Source organism: Sebastes umbrosus, chromosome 1 (assembly GCF_015220745.1).
Source record: "Sebastes umbrosus isolate fSebUmb1 chromosome 1, fSebUmb1.pri, whole genome shotgun sequence".
NCBI lineage: Eukaryota > Metazoa > Chordata > Actinopteri > Perciformes > Sebastidae > Sebastes > Sebastes umbrosus.
The window spans coordinates 44,021,338-44,041,303 of NC_051269.1; the positions used below are offsets into that span (position 1 = coordinate 44,021,338).

General features: G+C 43.7%; 1 protein-coding gene and 1 long non-coding RNA gene across 7 annotated transcripts in view; both read left to right on the plus strand.

Annotated features, from left to right (window-relative positions):
• Nucleotides 1-2,790, plus strand: part of LOC119488695 — a 3,808-nt gene extending 1,018 nt beyond the window's left edge. For all 6 annotated transcript variants that reach the window (XR_005207013.1, XR_005207020.1, XR_005207021.1 and 3 more), the window contains one exon: nt 1-2,790. This exon is cut by the window's left edge. This is a non-coding gene — a long non-coding RNA (uncharacterized LOC119488695).
• An 8,806-nt stretch (nt 2,791-11,596) lies between these two features.
• si:dkey-222f2.1 (intermediate filament protein ON3) overlaps nt 11,597-19,966 on the plus strand; it is a 28,144-nt gene continuing 19,774 nt past the window's right edge. The window contains exon 1 of the mRNA XM_037783420.1: nt 11,597-12,247. Within this exon, the coding sequence (XP_037639348.1) occupies nt 11,936-12,247 (312 nt within the window). The 5' untranslated portion in view covers nt 11,597-11,935. The remainder of the gene's footprint in view (nt 12,248-19,966) is intronic.

Consider the following 19,966-nt stretch of genomic DNA (forward strand, 5'->3'; position numbering starts at 1 on the left):
TGGTTGATGGTTGATGGTAGATCAGTGTTGGGAGGGTGGCGGGGGGGGTTTGACCAGCGGGTCCATTCTGCTGAGGTTTATACAGAAGGGTCCTCCTACAAGGCTGTATTGTGACACTGACAGATCTAAAAACACCTGCCGTGTAATCATCATTATTTCGATTTCATTTTGGAACGGAGAGCCGGAGATGTAATCGCCGTGGTTCTTCAGTTCGGAGCTGAAACTGATTTAAAGGTATTAAAGATGACATCCATTCCATCTGAATGATAAACTGAAGGGACCTGCCTGCTCCCTCCGATGTCCCTCAACGTCCTTAACATCTTCATTCTCGCTGTTAACAAATCAAACTCTTCTTTCTGCTTTTTGACAACTGTAAAATTGTAAAACATTTGTAGAGCTGAACTGTAAATCTGTCTTTTGGAGAACAGGTTTGTCGATGTTGTTCGTTAACGCCTGAGCTTGCAGAGAACCCGAAGCCGTAACAGTCCGTTGCCGTTTTCTGCTTTGGCATCTTTGACCAGAACATTTTTGGTACTTTTTTTTTTCTCCTTATGCCCCTTAAATACTTCTACTGTGGATTCTATGAAAGGTTTCCACTCGCTGCTGAACGCACGCCGTCATTTATCACCGTGTCAATCTATCCGCACGCCGTCGATCGACACTTAAACTTCCTGCTTTCTCATTTCCAAAATACGAACGGCCAGTTTTCCTTCCTGTGATCGGATCGTTCCGTCTAAAGTGTGATTCATGCTCGTGTTGCGTTCCACCATCAGACGCAGCCCTTCGTTTTCTAACGAGAACTTTGAGGATCTTTGAGAATATCGGTTTGCCGCGAGGAGAAATCCGTATAAAAGATCTGAATGTTTCCTCGTCACAATTCCACGTCAGCTCGTGTCCCTGCGACCATCCGAAGCTTTAAGGCCCAGACGCACCAACCCGACATCAAAGAACTAGCGGCAATGAACGCCGCCAGCTGCGTCGTCTCATGTCACCTCTGTCTCGGCCAAAAAGTTGCACTCACACACACCGCAAAGACGACGGACAACTACCACGTACGTTCTGCGCCTGCGTTAGAGGAAATAACTCTCCACACCAGCAGGCGGTGGTCGTCTGTGTTCGTCATTCAGAAAGAGACAGAGGATATACAAGCCGTTATGATGCGAACATGAAACAAAGCGGCGTCAGCCGACCGTTTTCTCACCACTCTCACTCACCACTGAGCCTCATTACAGATGTTCATGTTGCTGTGAAACTATCCGTGTGTTGGAACGATCAGATGAGATGAAGATGAAACATGAGAAGAGTCTTCTGTGTAACCCTGAACAGCCAATCAGAGTGATTTCTCTCACCGACGGGCGCCACCGCTGATTCAACACGCTGAATCGGACGAAAAGCCTCCAACAGGGGCAGACTATAGCCAACGGTGAGAGACACACCGCAACAACTAGACCGACAGACGCTCACCGACGGCCCGTCTTCGGCTTGGTGTGTCAGGACCTTTATGCTTGCCACGTCTGCGGCGGGCCAAAGTGGCGTCACACCATCAGATGCGGCCCTTCGCGGGGGTTCTGTGACCGTCCTTTCAGAAAGTATAACCGAAGCTTAAGATGTCATTGGTCACTTGCTGGTTTTTTAAAAGCATTTTAAAGCTTCAGGACGATTCCTTACTTCCTGTTTAGGCTGAACCAGCTGACTCGTTTAAATGTTTAGTTAGAAGCTGATTTTATTTTGAAGTATACGTGTTTGGTGCAGTTTGAGTCCACAACAGGAACGTGCGTTGAAGGAGCCAAATCTCCCGGCAGATCAGCCAGTCACCTGTTAGTGGAAGTGAGAACCTGTAGTTACTGTGTTCACGCTGCAGTTCATCAACATGCGTACGCGACGAGGCGACTTTTAGATCATCGTTCTGACTGCGTTTAGGAAGCGAAAACACTCGATCGGCCGTTAACGGTACATTTTTCCAGCTCATTTTTTGGATCTGATCTTGTACATTTGAACCTTGTGGTTCCTCTTGTTTAAAGACTGCGCCCTGCCGATAGCGAGATATGTGTTCAGATCCCACACTGAGAAACATGGAGGGTAGCCCTAACCCAGAACGCAGACCTGCGAGTCTCTCAAAAGACCCTTGTTTTCTTCCAGAGTCGGTTTAATTTCATATTTGTATCCACTCAGTGTCACAATAAGCTTGTCACTAACCATCTCGACATTCCACTCTTTAGGTGTAGAAAAGTCATGTGTCTCAATGTTTTGTTTTTTTCTTTTGCTGGGGACAAATGTTTTCATGCACTGAAGTTTAAAAGGTAAAAGAAAAAAAATAATTCCTCCCTGCCGCTCTTTTTCTCGTTAGCTGAACAAAAAGGCAGTTATTCTACGCTTTATAAGGAAAAAAGTGATCCCATGCAGTAGTGAATGTGGCACCGAGCCTGTCTGTATATCTGGTATCTCAAATCATTTTGTTTTTACTGACCAGTATTATGCTTAAAATAAAAATAAAAAAAAAAATAACCCAAAAAACAACAAAAAAATGTTTTGCTTCTGTGACGGTTTTATTGCTTAGCGCGCACGTGGTTGTGAACATTTAGACTTTAGCTTCAAGACGCCAATAAAAATAAAAAAAATACAAAAAAAAGAAAAACCCTTGGACACCTTCCCCCCCACCCTGGTTATTGAAGTAATACTAGATTTGTGTATGTCTTTAAAAATCCAACTCTAGTTTCACCTTACATGTTATAAACAGGACAAAATGTAAAAGACAATTTAAAGTGAAATAAAGGTTTTATCAGTTCCGAATCAGCCCGGCTCTGTTTATTATCACACTAGACATATCGTTGTTCACAGCATACTGACTTTCCTGACTGAAGATGCAAGCAGGAAGTATTAAAGGGAGAGTTCAGGTGTTCCTCAGTGGGGTTCTATGAGGTTCTGATCCATAGTCAGTGTATTACTACAGTAGATGGAGGTTAAAGGGATAGTTCAGGTGTTCCTCAGTGTGGTTCTATGAGGTTCTGATCCAGAGTCAGTGTGTTACTACAGTAGATGGAGGTTAAAGGGATAGTTCAGGTGTTTCTCAGTGTGGTTCTATGAGGTTCTGATCCAGAGTCAGTGTATTACTACAGTAGATGGAGGTTAAAGGGATAGTTCAGGTGTTTCTCAGTGTGGTTCTATGAGGTTCTGATCCAGAGTCAGTGTATTACTACAGTAGATGACGGTCAGCACGCCTCCAGTTTAGAGCAGCAGACAGGAGTTAAAGCTAGTTCCCACTACTCGCCTTTAGCCCCGTCAGACAGCCCTTTCTGACGGGAAACCGAAGCCGTTATATTTGCTCTCTTTAAAGCCACCAGACTCCATTCACATAAACAGTAATTTTACCTCTCAGAACACGGGAGTTGCTGGTGTACCGCTGCCTCGATCACGTCATTTGTTTGTGTTCTTGTGAGACTTTGGTGAATCTGAGCTAAACTTTTAAAACACCAAAGTCACACAATAACACAAAGAAACCAGCAGCACCTCAAAGTCTCGCCACACATCATCACACGTATGTCTCTGCTCTCAGAAGGAGGCGGGGTCACGCGTCATCAACGCGTTATCAGTTACACTGCGCATGTGTTATACGATGTGATCTTAATGCTCAGGCTGATCGGAATCCTGATTCCTGAATCCAGATCATGATCCAGATCGCCACCAAAATCGAATGGATTGTTCATTGTAGTAGAGTTCATAAAACCCCAATGAAGAAACGAGGCAGAGGAGGAGTTACCTGTGGGCTCACCACCTGTGGGAGGAACCTATTCTATTCTTCTCTGAAGTTGCCCAAGGTGTGAGGAGCCGGGCGGGTGTGGGGATACTCACAAATCCCCGGCTGAGTGCCGCTACGTTGGAGTTTACCCCGGTGGACAAGAGGGTCGCCTCCCTACGCCTTCGGGTTATGGGGGGGAAAACTCTGACTGTTGTTTGTGCGAATGCACCGAACAGCAGTTCGGAGTATTCGGCCTTCTTGGAGACCCTGAATGGAGTCCTGTATGGGGCTCCAGTAGGGGACTCCATAGTTCTGCTGGGAGACTGATGGAGGCACCTGTAGAGGCGTGATTGGGAGGAACGGCCTCCCTGTTCTAAACCCGAGTGGTCGTTTGTTATTGGACTTCTGTGTTAGTCATGGACTGTCCATAACGAACACCATGTTCAAACATAAGGATGCTCATAAGTGTACGTGGTACCAGAGCACCCTAGGCCGAAGGTCGATGATCGATTTTGTAATCGTATCGTCTGATCTGAGGCCGCATGTTTTGGACACTCGGGTGAAGAGAGGGGCGGAGCTGTCAACTGATCACCATCTGGTGGTGAGTTGGGTCAGAGGGTGGGGGAAGACTCTGGACAGACCTGGTAAGCCCAAACGGGTAGTGCGGGTGAACTGGGAACGTCTGGAGGAGGCTCCTGTCCGAGAGATCTTCAACTCACACCTCCGGCGGAGCTTTTCTGGCATCCCTGTGGAGGTTGGGGGCATTGAACCCGAGTGGGCGATGTTCAAAGCTTCCATTGCTGAAGCTGCGGCAATGAGCTGTTTTAGGGTCTTAGGTGTCTCAAGGGGCGGCAACCCTTGAACACCGTGGTGGACACCGGTGGTCAGGGAAGCCGTCCGACTGAAGAAGGAGGCCTTCCGGGATATGTTATCTCGGAGGACTCCTGAGGCAGTTGCAAGGTACCGACGGGCCCGAAGAGCAGCAGCCACTGCCGTGACGGAGGCAAAGCAGCGGGTGTGGGAGGAGTTCGGAGCAGCCATGGAGAAAGACTTTCACTCGGCACCAAGGTGCTTCTGGAAAACCGTCCGGCACCTCAGGAGGGGGAAACGGGGAACCATCCAAGCTATATAGAGTAAGGATGGGACACTGTTGACCTCAACTGAGGAGGTAATCGGGCGGTGGAAGGAGCACTTTGAGGAACTCCTGAATCCGACCAATACCCGACCCCTCTATTGTAGAGGCAGAGCTGGAAGCTGATGGGGGATCATCATCAATTTCCCTGAGGTAGTCAAACAACTCCACAGTGGCAAAGCCCCGAGGGTTGATGAGATCCGTCCAGAAATGCTGAAGGCTCTGGGTGTGGAGGGGCTGTCTTGGATGACACGTCTCTTCAACATTGCGTGGAAGTCGTGACAGTGCCTAAGGAGCGGCAGACCGGGGTGGTGGTTCCCCTTTTCAAAAAGGGGACCAGAGAGTGTGTGCCAACTACAGGGGTATCACGCTACTCAGCCTCCCTGGTAAAGTCTACTCCAAGGTGCTGGAAAGGAGGGTTCGGCCGATAGTCGAACCTCGGATCGAAGAGGAACAATGCAGAGTCGGTCCTGGCCGTGGAACAACGGACCAGCTCTTCACTCTCGCAAGGATCCTGGAGGGGGCCCGGGAGTATGCCTATCCAGTCTACATGTGTTTTGTGGTCTTGGAGAAGGCGTATGACCGGGTCCCCCGGGAGATACTGTGGGGGGTGCTGCGGGAGTATGGGGTGAGGGGGGCACTTCTCAGAGCCATCCAATCCCTGTACGCCCAAAGCGAGAGCTGTGTTCGGATCCTCGGCAGTAAGCCGGAAGGCAAATAACTAGATCTACCGGTCAGTCTTTGTTCCTACTCTCACCTATGGTCATGAGGGCTGGGTCAGGATCCAAATAACTAGATCTACCGGTCAGTCTTCGTTCCTACTCTCACCTATGGTCATGAGGGCTGGGTCAGGACCCAAAGAACTAGATCTACCGGTCAGTCTTTGTTCCTACTCTCACCTCTGGTCATGAGGGCTGGGTCAGGATCCAAATAACTAGATCTACCGGTCAGTCTCTGTTCCTGCTCTCACCTCTGGTCATGAGGGCTGGGTCAGGACCCAAAGAACTAGATCGCGGGTACAAGCAGATGAAGTGGGTTTCCTCAGGAGGGTGGCTGGCGTCTCCCTTAGAGATAGGGTGAGAAGTTCAGTCCTCCGTGAGGGACTCGGTGTAGAGACGCTACTCCTTTGTGTTGAAAGGAGCCAGCTGAGGTGGTTCATCTAGTAAGGATGCCCCCCCTGGGCATCTCCCTAGGGATGTGTTCCGGGCACAACCAGCTGGGAGGAGGCCACGGGGAAGACGTAGGACTAGGTGGAGAGATTATATCTCCACACTGGCCTGGGATCACCTCGGGATGTGTCCCGGGAAAGGGAAGTTTGGGGTCCCCTGCTGGAGCTGTTGCCTCCCTAACCCGACCCCAGATAAATGGTTGAAGGTGAGTGATGAGTGAGTGTTCATTGAGCCACACCCCACCGCTCCAAAAAATGTCATTCAAATCCATCACAGACTTTTAGAGTAATCCTGCTAACAGACAGACAAACCAATGCCGGTGAAAACATAACCTCCTTGGTCCGAGGCCTTTGGCCTTGGCAGAGGAACAAACTGATCGAGGCAGCGGTAGACAAGCAGCCCCCGTGCTCAGAGGTAAAATTACTGGTTATGTGAATGGAGTCTGGTGGCTTTGAAGAGAGCAAATATAACGGCTTCGGTTCCCCGTCAGAAAGGGCTGTCTGACAGGGAGGTAAAGCAGTGAAAATATTCCAAATATAGCGTACACTTCAACTGATATCTATTATTTTAGGTGTCTATAATCCATTTAGCTGCCGGTCGAAGTTCCTCATAAAACCCCACTTCCACGGTTGGAATTTTAACAAAGCATGATGTACTGGAGGGAAGACTTCTGTATAGGGATGTCACAGTGAGGACATTTTCCCACCAGTTAATAAACAACACCGGTGTTACCAATTACACCAGACTTTTTACAGGAAAAGATAAAGGTCAATATCTGTGGTGCGCTGACTCTGATTGTTACCGTCGGGTGGCGATGTGTCTGGCCTCTCCGTTAGAGCTTCCCTGTGAGGCTGCAGGTTTCCACCTGCCGCCGCTGTGCTGCGTACACTGGCTGTGACCGCTTCGTCCTCCGCCAGCGATTACCTCATTAACGTTATGGTTCCCTTATACTACTGGGTTTAAATCTGAAATATTGACAAATAGGTGTTTTTGTTTCGACTCCAAATCCTCCGCCATCGCCTCGTCTGTCAACTCTCTCTCTCTGTGAGTGAAATCTGACTCCTGCTGCTCTGAGCTGAGACTCCGTACGGAGCAGACAGTCAGTTGGTCGCGTCCGTCCTCCGACTGTTGATAACACGACGCTGATACGCCAAAATGAACAAATGGGGTTTATTTCTGTTTTTAAAAAAAGAAAACCGATGGTGAAAACAGTGACAATATATATATAATGTATAATGTAATCCATGTATCCCCAAACACTGACTACCGTGGCAACACTACTTCAATACTATACTATGACTTTTTTACCAGTTTTTTAGACGTACTATACTGTGTTGTTTTAACGACTTTTTTTCTCATACTATTGTGACTTTTATATGAACTATTTCGACATATACCGTTATGTTTTTACACATTTTTTGACATACTATACTAGGACTTTAATTGACATGCTATACTAGGACTTTTTTAATGATTTTTTTTCACGTGCTATACTATGATTTTTTTCAACATAGTATTCTATGAGTTTTTTGACATAATATATTTGATTTGAAGGGGTGAGTCTTGGTCAATGCAATGCAGGGGATGAGCTGTGAACTGGGGAACGGGACAGAACAAGGCCGGTGAGTTTGCAGGGGGCAGAGCTGGGTAGCCTGAGTCCCGAGACCCAGAGATGTGTGCTGCTGATCAGGAGAAATCCAGACGATACAGGAGTGGAATGGAGGCAGGAGGAGGGCAGAGGAGAACAGGTAATTCATTCAAAACAGACTGTGGTACAACTGTGGTTGGTTTGTTCAATCAGACCTCTGTACATGTTCCTATAACAGCTCATGCATTATTGAAGGCCAATGCCTTTAGTGCAGAACCATGATTCATCCACCAGATGGAGACAGTGTTTTCACATGCGTGGCTGCTCAGGTACAGTAGAGACTAGAGACATTAAAGATAGTGAACATAGTGGAGCAGATATTTCCCTCAGGAGTTGGTAGAGACCAAAAACACAAAGACTCTTAATGAATGATCATGTTGCTCTGTAAGGGTCGTGTCTAGAAGGTAACCCTCAAATTGGACTCGCTGCCCGACGACTTATCTTAAAGGTCTCATATTATGCTCATTTCCAGATTCATAGATGTATTTTAATGTTGCACTAGAACATGTTTACATGCTGCAATGTTCAAAAACCCTTTATTCTTCTCATACTGCAGCCTGAGTCTGTCTGCCTCAGAGCCTCATTCAGCCTCTGTCTGAAAACCCCTGATTCACAGCCTGTCTCCTCCCACTCTGCTCTGATTGGTCAGCGTTTTCTGTCAATCAAACGTCCTCAACAACACAGCGTCACAGCTGTCACGGCCTGAGAGCTGGGAGGGAGAAGCAGAAGAGTAAAATAAACTACTTTAAAGTTTATAAACCAGAAACTTCACCCGGCGCACGTTACCGGAGGAATCTGATCAGAAATCGGCGACAAATGATGAACATCTGCGGTCCAGACTCCAGGTTCTCCTGACGGTTTCTCTCAGGTAAATAATGCTATTTATAGCTCTGTTGGTTAACTCAGTGTTTACCTTCTGCATCAACTCTGTAAACCGTAAACACACACTCTGTTCTACGTCTGTCTTTACAGATCCATCTGTGAGAAATGACCGACAGAATCATCCCAGAGGAGAACAGACAGCTGAGAGCAGACAGCTGAGAGCAGACAGCTGAGAGCAGACAGCTGAGAGCAGACAGCTGAGAGCAGACAGCTGAGAACAGACAGCTGAGAGCAGACAGCTGAGAGCAGACAGCTGAGAGCAGACAGCTGAGAGCAGACAGAGGAGAGCAGACAGAGGAGAGCAGACAGCTGAGAGCAGACAGCTGAGAGCAGACAGCTGAGAACAGACAGCTGAGAGCAGACAGCTGAGAACAGACAGCTGAGAGCAGACAGCTGAGAGCAGACAGAGGAGAGCAGACAGAGGAGAGCAGACAGCTGAGAGCAGACAGCTGAGAGCAGACAGCTGAGAGCAGACAGCTGAGAACAGACAGCTGAGAGCAGACAGCTGAGAGCAGACAGAGGAGAGCAGACAGCTGAGAGCAGACAGAGGAGAGCAGACAGAGGAGAGCAGACAGAGGAGAGCAGACAGCTGAGAGCAGACAGCTGAGAGCAGACAGCTGAGAACAGACAGCTGAGAGCAGACAGCTGAGAGCAGACAGCTGAGAACAGACAGCTGAGAGCAGACAGAGGAGAACAGACAGCTGAGAGCAGATAGCTGAGAGCAGACAGCTGAGAACAGACAGCTGAGAGCAGACAGAGGAGAACAGACAGCTGAGAGCAGATAGCTGAGAGCAGACAGCTGAGAACAGACAGCTGAGAGCAGACAGAGGAGAGCAGACAGCTGAGAGCAGACAGAGGAGAACAGACAGCTGAGAGCAGACAGCTGAGAGCGGACAGCTGAGAGCAGACAGAGGAGAGCAGACAGCTGAGAGCAGACAGAGGAGAACAGACAGCTGAGAGCAGACAGCTGAGAGCGGACAGCTGAGAGCAGACAGCTGAGAGCAGATGGGAGATACAGAGCTAACCCGTTAGCATGTAGCTACATGCTAACGGGTTAGCTACATGCTACCGCTATGAGACGGTGTGTAAACACAGCGACCATCAGGGTGGAAAATAGAAGATGTGAAACAGTAGTCAGTTCATTATTTCTGGTAAAAGACACCTGATAAATGTATGGAAGATCAGAGTAATGGTATATTATTTACAGAAGGAGCTGTCTCTGTGTTACCATGACTACAGACCACCGGAGCTTAGCTTACCGGAGTTCACCGGAGCTGAAAGACTTTCTCCTGTATCATGGCAACATAACTGATGATTACAAATGCTGTGAATAATTAATATTGTCATCTGTCTACTCAAATAAAGTTTGACTGTGAAACAGAAATGTGTTGTGTTGCTTACAGTCACTATTTACTACCTGTACTCTGCTACATGCATGACATCAAATATATAATATATAAATATCAGCTGTTTAAACAGTGTAATTACATAAAGCCTTTGTGAAAGAAAATGTTCTATTTAGATGATGGGAGTACATGAAGACGGTTCTGCTGGTTCTTGCAGACTAACAGGAGCTACTTTGCTCATAGTTCGGTTGAGAGTGTGGGGCGGGGTCGGCTACTGGAGGTTCTGCTCTGGTTCCACCAGGAAACCCTTATGTGGCTTGCAATTCTCTAATGACGTCAGAAGAGAAAGGAAAAGCTGCAAAGTGATTTTCAACACCCATTTCCGGACAAACGGAGCAGGAGAAAAAGAGAGAGGATGGTCTTTTATGATACTATGGTGACCTGTAGACACACTGGGGACAGATATTGATGTTTAAAAGACATGGAAAAGTGCATTTTGCATAATAGGTTTCACAATTTGCATGTTACCTTGTAGACACGACCCTCTGTAAGTGCTGGATGTGTAAATAAGCAACTGTCTCAAGGTACTGATATAATAATAATTATAATAAACTTTATTTGTATAGCACTTTTCCAAACATAATTACAACGTGCTTTACATAAGTTAAGATAAAAACAATACAGAATAAAAACTAAATAAAAGGTAAAAATAAAATGTTGAACATAAGACTTAATAAAACAGTGTGTACAAAAAGTCAGCAATAATGAAATTAAAACAAGGGCAGGAGTAACTCTAAAATGTAGTTAGGGGCGAGGCCATGTAGGTTTTTAAAAGTAATTAGTAACATTTTAAAATTAATTGGATACCTGACTGGGAGCCAGTGAGGTGCTGAAGGACGGGTGTGATGTGGTCTCGTCTCTTAGAGTTTGTTAATAGTCTGGCTGCCGCATTCTGAGCAATTCATTCCAGCTGCCCTTACTGACGACGTGCAACGCCGTTTAGTGTTCGTCATGGAACACGCTTCAGTGTCAGTTCCGTGTGACTACCGGTACAAACATTTACTGCTCAAACTAAGATAGACATTTCATTTATTCTACTTTATTGTCATACAGACGTCAACAACATAAAGTATAAAGATTGTATTTAGGATCAAATATACTTTTGTCTAGTCTAGAAAACGTAGACATGTTTATTAATCTAATGAACATGTTTACCGTTTTAACGATTTACCAGTAAAAACAACATTTATTATTTTGTTTACCTCTATCAGCAGCTATAACCCCATAATTTATTATATCTTCAACTGTGCACTACTGACTTAACAGTACAATAGTTTAGTGCAATAATTCAGCTGTGCAGTAATCTGGTTTACTCCGGCATTAACACTGCATTTATTTAAACAGAACATTTAAACTAACATTCATATTTATTATTATTATTATTATTGCATTTTTATTATGCATCCATTTATATTATTTGCATAGATCCTATTTTTCAGCATTATGATTTGCACTGTTTATATATATGTTTCATATTTTCTTATGATATATACATATATCTATATATTCATTCTAGAACGGGAGCAAAACGTAACGTAATTTCCCCCCCGGGGATCAATACATTATTTCTGATTCTGATAGTTACTGAAGCTGGTCCTTAAGTGGCCTCTGTATTTAAACCTCCACCTTAAAGCAGGAGCTTCGTTGAGCTGTGACTCCATTACGGAGGGGGAGGCTGGAGGAAGATATCTGACACCACATCTCTCCTCCTGTTCTGACTCCACCCTGAGGAGGTTTAAAAGGCCACGAGACACCTGAGACACCTCAGTGTGGTCTGACATCTTATACTCACCTGGTTCACTTCTCTCTGCGTCTCGTTGACTCAGTCGTTCGTTCTCTTCTCAGCCTGTTTTTACAAGTCTTCCTCATTTTCTTATTAGTTTCCCCAGTCTCCTGCTCTTCTAGCTGTCTGTTTCCACCACCTGCTTCTCTAGTTTCATATCTCCGTCTCTTTGTCTCACCATGAGCCTGAGTCGTACCAAGCGGATCAGCTCCAGTAACTCCGTCCGGAGCAGCAGTGGCTCGAGGAGGCTGAGCGGTTTTGGTCCAGGTCCGGGTGGTTTCAGTGGCATCTCCCTGAGCAGCAGCTCTCTCTACGCCGGCACCAACGGGCACCACCACGGCCTGGGGGCCCCGCTGGCCTCGCTGTCCGTCAACAAGAGCCTGCTGGCCCCCCTCAACCTGGAGATCGACCCCAGCCTGTCCATGAGCCGAGCCAACGAGAAGGAGCAGATCAAGAGCCTCAACAACCGCTTCGCAACCTTCATAGACAAGGTAAGAAACTAGAGCTTCATAGATGAGGTAACAAGAATAGAGCTTCATAAATGAGACTAGAGCGAGACTAGAGCTTCATAGATGAGACTAGAGCGAGACTAGAGCTTCATAGATGAAGTAACGAGACTAGAGCTTCAGAGCTGAGACTAGAGCTTCATAGGTGAGGTAATGAGACTAGAGCTTCATAGATAAGGTAATGAGACTAGAGCTTCATAGATAAGGTAAGAGACTAGAGCTTCAGAGCTGAGACTAGAGCTTCATAGATGAGGTAATGAGACTAGAGCTTCATAGATGAGACTAGAGCTTCATAGATGAGGTAATGAGACTAGAGCTTCATAGATGAGACTAGAGTTTCATAGATGAGGTAACGAGACTAGAGCTTCATAGAAGAGACTAGAGCGAGACTAGAGCTTCATAGATGAGGTAACGAGACTAGAGCTTCATAAATGAGACTAGAGCGAGACTAGAGCTTCATAGATGAAGTAACAAGACTAGAGCTTCATAGATGAGACTAGAGCGAGACTAGAGCTTCATAGATAAGGTAATGAGACTAGAGCTTCATAGATGAGATAATGAGACTAGAGCTTCATAGATGAGACTAGAGCTTCATAGATGAGACTAGAGCTTCATATATAAGGTAGGAGACTAGAGCTTCATAGATGACACTACAGCGAGACTAGAGCTTCATAGATGAGGTAACGAGACTAGAGCTTTATAGATGAGACTAGAGCGAGACTAGAGCTTCATAGATGAGGTAACGAGACTAGAGCTTCATTAATGAGACTAGAGCGAGACTAGAGCTTCATAGATGAAGTAACGAGACTAGAGCTTCATAGATGAGACTAGAGCGAGACTAGAGCTTCATAGATGAGGTAAGAGACTAGAGCTTCAGAGCTGAGACTAGAGCTTCATAGATGAGGTAATGAGACTAGAGCTTCATAGATAAGGTAAGAGACTAGAGCTTCAGAGCTGAGACTATAGCCTCATAGATGAGGTAATGAGACTAGAGCTTCATAGATGAGGTAACGAGACTAGAGCTTCAGAGCTGAGACTAGAGCTTCATAGATGAGGTAATGAGACTAGAGCTTCATAGATAAGGTAAGAGACTAGAGCTTCATAGCTGAGACTATAGCTTCATAGATGAGGTAATGAGACTAGAGCTTCATAGATAAGGTAAGAGACTGGAGCTTCAGAGCTGAGACTAGAGCTTCATAGATGAGGTAATGAGACTAGAGCTTCATAGATAAGGTAGGAGACTAGAGCTTCATAGATGACACTAGAGCGAGACTAGAGCTTCAGAGATGAGGTAACGAGACTAGAGCTTCATAGATGAGACTAGAGCGAGACTAGAGCTTCATAGATGAGGTAACGAGACTAGAGCTTCATAAATGAGACTAGAGCGAGACTAGAGCTTCATAGATGAGGTAAGAGACTAGGGCTTCAGAGCTGAGACTAGAGCTTAATAGATGAGGTAATGAGACTAGAGCTTCATAGATAAGGTAAGAGACTAGAGCTTCAGAGCTGAGACTAGAACTTCATAGATGAGGTAATGAGACTAGAGCTTCATAGATGAGGTAATGAGACTAGAGCTTCATAGATAAGGTAGGAGACTAGAGCTTCATAGATGAGACTAGAGCGAGACTAGAGCTTCATAGATGAGGTAACGAGACTAGAGCTTCATAGATGAGACTAGAGCGAGACTGGAGCTTCATAGATGAGACTAGAGCTTCATAGATAAGGTAGGAGACTAGAGCTTCATAGATGAGACTAGGGCGGGACTAGAGCTTCATAGATGAGGTAAGAGACTACAGCTTCATAGATGAGACTAGGGCGAGACTAGAGCTTCATAGATGAGGTAAGAGACTAGAGCTTCAGAGCTGAGACTAGAGCTTCATAGATGAGGTAACAAGACTTGAGCTTCACAGATGAGACTAGAGCTTCATAGATAAGGTAGGAGACTAGAGCTTCAGAGCTGAGACTAGAGCTTCATAGATGAGGTAATGAGACTAGAGCTTCATAGATGAGGTAACGAGACTAGAGCTTCATAGATAAGGTAAGAGACTAGAGCTTCAGAGCTGACACTAGAGCTTCATAGATGAGGTAATGAGACTAGAGCTTCATAGATGAGACTAGAGCTTCATAGATAAGGTAATGAGACTAGAGCTTCATAGATAAGGTAGGAAACTAGAGCTTCATAGATGAGACTAGAGCGAGACTAGAGCTTCATAGATGAGGTAACGAGACTAGAGCTTCATAGATGAGACTAGAGCGAGACTGGAGCTTCATAGATGAGACTACAGCTTCATAGATAAGGTAGGAGACTAGAGCTTCATAGAAGAGACTAGGGCAGGACTAGAGCTTCATAGATGAGGTAAGAGACTAGAGCTTCATAGATGAGACTAGGGTGAGACTAGAGCTTCATAGATGAGGTAAGAGACTAGAGCTTCAGAGCTGAGACTAGAGCTTCATAGATGAGGTAACGAGACTAGCGCTTCATAGATGAGACTAGAGCTTCATAGATTAGGTAGGAGACTAGAGCTTCAGAGCTGAGACTAGAGCTTCACAGATGAGGTAATGAGACTAGAGCTTCATAGATAAGGTAATGAGACTAGAGCTTCATAGATAAGGTAAGAGACTAGAGCTTCAGAGCTGAGACTAGAGCTTCACAGATGAGGTAATGAGACTAGAGCTTCATAGATGAGGTAAGAGACTAGAGCTTCAGAGCTGAGACTAGAGCTTCATAGATGAGACTAGGGCTTCATAGATGAGACTAAAGCTTCATAGATGAGACTAGAGCTTCATAGACAAGGTAAGAGATTAGAGCTTCATAGATGAGACTAGAGCTTCATAGATGAGACTGCAGCTTCATAGATGAGACTAGAGCTTCATGGATAAGATAAGAGACTAGAGCTTCATAGATAAGGTAACGAGACTAGAGCTTCATAGATGAGGTAACGAGACTAGAGCTTCATAGATAAGATAAGAGACTAGAGCTTCATAGATAAGGTAATGAGACTAGAGCTTCAAAGATAAGCCTAGAGCTTCATAGATAAGATGAGAGACTACAGCTTCATAGATAAGGTAACGAGACTAGAGCTTCATAGATAAGGTAACGAGACTAGAGCTTCATAGATAAGATAAGAGACTAGAGCTTCATAGATAAGGTAACGAGACTAGAGCTTCATAGATAAGCCTTGAGCTTCATAGATAAGGTAGAGAGACTAGAGCTTCATAGATAAGCCTAGAGCTTCATAGATAAGGTAACGAGACTAGAGCTTCATAGATAAGATAAGAGACTAGAGCTTCATAGATAAGGTAAAGAGACTAGAGCTTCATAGATGAGGTAACGAGACTAGAGCTTCTTAGATAAGATAAGAGACTAGAGCTTCATAGATAAGGTAACGAGACTAGAGCTTCAAAGATAAGCCTAGAGCTTCATAGATAAGGTAACGAGACTAGAGCTTCATAGATAAGCCTAGAGCTTCATAGATAAGGTAACGAGACTAGAGCTTCATAGATAAGATAAGAGACTAGAGCTTCATAGATAAGATAAGAGAATAGAGCTTCATAGATAAGGTAAAGAGACTAGAGCTTCATAGATAAGCCTAGAGCTTCATAGATAAGGTAGAGAGACTAGAGCTTCATAGATAAGATAAGAGACTAGAGCTTCATAGATAAGACAAGAGACTAGAGCTTCATAGATAAGATAAGATAATAGAGCTTCATAGATAAGATAAGAGACTAGAGCTTCATAGATAAGATAAGAGAATAGAGCTTCATAGATAAGGTAAAGAGACTAGAGCTTCATAGATAAGATAAGAGACTAGAGCTTCATAGATAAGATAAGAGACTAGAGCTTCATAGATAAGACAAGAGACTAGAGCTTCATAGATAAGCCTAGAGCTTCATAGATAAGGTAGAGAGACTAGAGCTTCATAGATAAGCCTAGAGCTTCATAGATAAGATAAGAGACTAGAGCTTCATAGATAAGACAAGAGACTAGAGCTTCATAGATAAGACAAGAGACTAGAGCTTCATAGATAAGCCTAGAGCTTCATAGATAAGATAAGAGACTAGAGCTTCATAGATAAGACAAGAGACTAGAGCTTCATAGATAAGCCTAGAGCTTCATAGATAAGATAAGAGACTAGAGCTTCATAGATAAGACAAGAGACTAGGGCTTCATAGATAAGCCTAGAGCTTCATAGATAAGATAAGAGACTAGAGCTTCATAGATAAGATAAGAGACTAGAGCTTCATAGATAAGGTAAAGAGACTAGAGCTTCATAGATGAGGTAACGAGACTAGAGCTTCTTAGATAAGATAAGAGACTAGAGCTTCATAGATAAGGTAACGAGACTAGAGCTTCAAAGATAAGCCTAGAGCTTCATAGATAAGGTAACGAGACTAGAGCTTCATAGATAAGCCTAGAGCTTCATAGATAAGGTAACGAGACTAGAGCTTCATAGATAAGATAAGAGACTAGAGCTTCATAGATAAGATAAGAGACTAGAGCTTCATAGATAAGATAAGAGAATAGAGCTTCATAGATAAGGTAAAGAGACTAGAGCTTCATAGATAAGCCTAGAGCTTCATAGATAAGGTAGAGAGACTAGAGCTTCATAGATAAGATAAGAGACTAGAGCTTCATAGATAAGACAAGAGACTAGAGCTTCATAGATAAGATAAGAGAATAGAGCTTCATAGATAAGATAAGAGACTAGAGCTTCATAGATAAGATAAGAGAATAGAGTTTCATAGATAAGGTAAAGAGACTAGAGCTTCATAGATAAGATAAGAGACTAGAGCTTCATAGATAAGATAAGAGACTAGAGCTTCATAGATAAGACAAGAGACTAGAGCTTCATAGATAAGCCTAGAGCTTCATAGATAAGGTAGAGAGACTAGAGCTTCATAGATAAGACAAGAGACTAGAGCTTCATAGATAAGCCTAGAGCTTCATAGATAAGGTAGAGAGACTAGAGCTTCATAGATAAGCCTAGAGCTTCATAGATAAGATAAGAGACTAGAGCTTCATAGATAAGACAAGAGACTAGAGCTTCATAGATAAGACAAGAGACTAGAGCTTCATAGATAAGGTAGAGAGACTAGAGCTTCATAGATAAGCCTAGAGCTTCATAGATAAGATAAGAGACTAGAGCTTCATAGATAAGACAAGAGACTAGAGCTTCATAGATAAGCCTAGAGCTTCATAGATAAGATAAGAGACTAGAGCTTCATAGATAAGACAAGAGACTAGGGCTTCATAGATAAGCCTAGAGCTTCATAGATAAGATAAGAGACTAGAGCTTCATAGATAAGGTAAAGAGACTAAAGCTTCATAGATGAGGTAACGAGACTAGAGCTTCTTAGATAAGATAAGAGACTAGAGCTTCATAGATAAGGTAACGAGACTAGAGCTTCAAAGATAAGCCTAGAGCTTCATAGATAAGGTAACGAGACTAGAGCTTCATAGATAAGCCTAGAGCTTCATAGATAAGGTAACGAGACTAGAGCTTCATAGATAAGATAAGAGACTAGAGCTTCATAGATAAGATAAGAGACTAGAGCTTCATAGATAAGATAAGAGAATAGAGCTTCATAGATAAGGTAAAGAGACTAGAGCTTCATAGATAAGCCTAGAGCTTCATAGATAAGGTAGAGAGACTAGAGCTTCATAGATAAGATAAGAGACTAGAGCTTCATAGATAAGATAAGAGAATAGAGCTTCATAGATAAGATAAGAGACTAGAGCTTCATAGATAAGATAAGAGAATAGAGCTTCATAGATAAGGTAAAGAGACTAGAGCTTCATAGATAAGATAAGAGACTAGAGCTTCATAGATAAGATAAGAGACTAGAGCTTCATAGATAAGACAAGAGACTAGAGCTTCATAGATAAGCCTAGAGCTTCATAGATAAGGTAGAGAGACTAGAGCTTCATAGATAAGCCTAGAGCTTCATAGATAAGATAAGAGACTAGAGCTTCATAGATAAGACAAGAGACTAGAGCTTCACAGATAAGACAAGAGACTAGAGCTTCATAGATAAGGTAGAGAGACTAGAGCTTCATAGATAAGCCTAGAGCTTCATAGATAAGATAAGAGACTAGAGCTTCATAGATAAGACAAGAGACTAGAGCTTCATAGATAAGCCTAGAGCTTCATAGATAAGATAAGAGACTAGAGCTTCATAGATAAGACAAGAGACTAGGGCTTCATAGATAAGGTAAAGAGACTAGAGCTTCATCCTTCATCCTTATAACCACTTGTGGTGACAATGCAGGTAAAGTTACTTAATTTCTTTAAAATGAATCTCTGCCTTTAATTTGCATTTAATGTGTTTTATAAAATGTGTTCAATTTGGCCCCAAAACACATTTTAAGTTCAAATTGTAGCTAACCTTGTAAAAGCATTTGTACTATTTGTGCCGTCATTCACAAATTGTTATGATAAAGATATTGATTGTAGCCGCTTAAAGAACTCAAGCTGATCTTAATGAAGACCTACAAGGTCACAATTATAACACAAGCTAACCTGGTATATCAGAGCCTGAGTGGGTGAATAACTACAGACGTCCGGCCGGTAGTAAAGTAGTAAATACTGCGTGTTAACTGGGGAAGCCAATGTGAGCAGTAGCTGTGTTGTTGAGGTTCCCACAGAAGGAGTGAGCAGCTCTGTGATAAAGCTGGACATTGATACCGTACTCAGGGAACGTCTCTGCTTTCTCACGGAGTCGGTAACACACCGTCACAATAGAGGCTTTGTTGGCTTCTCACATTAGCAGATACACTTCAGGCGAACAGAGACGGGTTAGGAGGTCCAAATGTACAAAACTAATCTCTTTTTTTAGCCTTTCTGAGAGCTGATTTACATTTTTTAAGACGTACCATAAAGAGGTCAAACACTCCTACTGATATAGTATTGATCTGGAAGGTTAAAGATACAGCATGCCCTGTGATCATTATACTCCTGCCATCTTTCTGGTTTAGAGCAAAATATGCAGAAATTTAATCCACACTAATGTGCAAAGTGAGAAAAAAGTAAGATAAGACTTTATTGATTACTGGTTGGGAAATCCTCAGTTACAGCAGCACAGAGAGACAGAAAGTTTAGTTACTGGGGAACAAACGAGGAACTAACTGCTAGTGAACCACTAATTCAGCCGATTAGACTGTTGTCAGGCTATTAAATAGGCGCTAGCAGTCACTATAAGCACCATAGATGTGGGTCAATAGCGGCCTACTAAACCCACTAGTTGGTTTTATCAACTATTCACATGGTTGATCACCAAAAGAAGGTATAAAAGGACACAACACCTCTAGCAACTGCAGAAATTATGACAGGAGCAGAAGTGGAAGACGGACACTGTAGTATAGACAGTGTGAAATTCCATAAGTGGTGGAGGTCGGGGGCGATGGATGAGCGTTCAACCAGGAGACCGGAGTTCAAATCCTGTGTGAAACCAACAAGGTGTAGTTGTCTTTGTGTTGGCAGTTTTTTTTTTTAACCCAAAACACAATGTTTTTCCCTCAACTTAACTAAGTGTTTTTTATATTTAGTTTAGTTTAGATTCATTGCCTAAACCTAAAGAAGTTGTAGTTTTATTGTCTAAACCTAAAGAAGTTGTAGTTTTGTTGCCTAAACCTAAATAAGTTGTAGTTTTATTGTCTAAACCTAAAGAAGTTGTAGTTTTGTTGTTTAAACCTAAAGAAGTTGT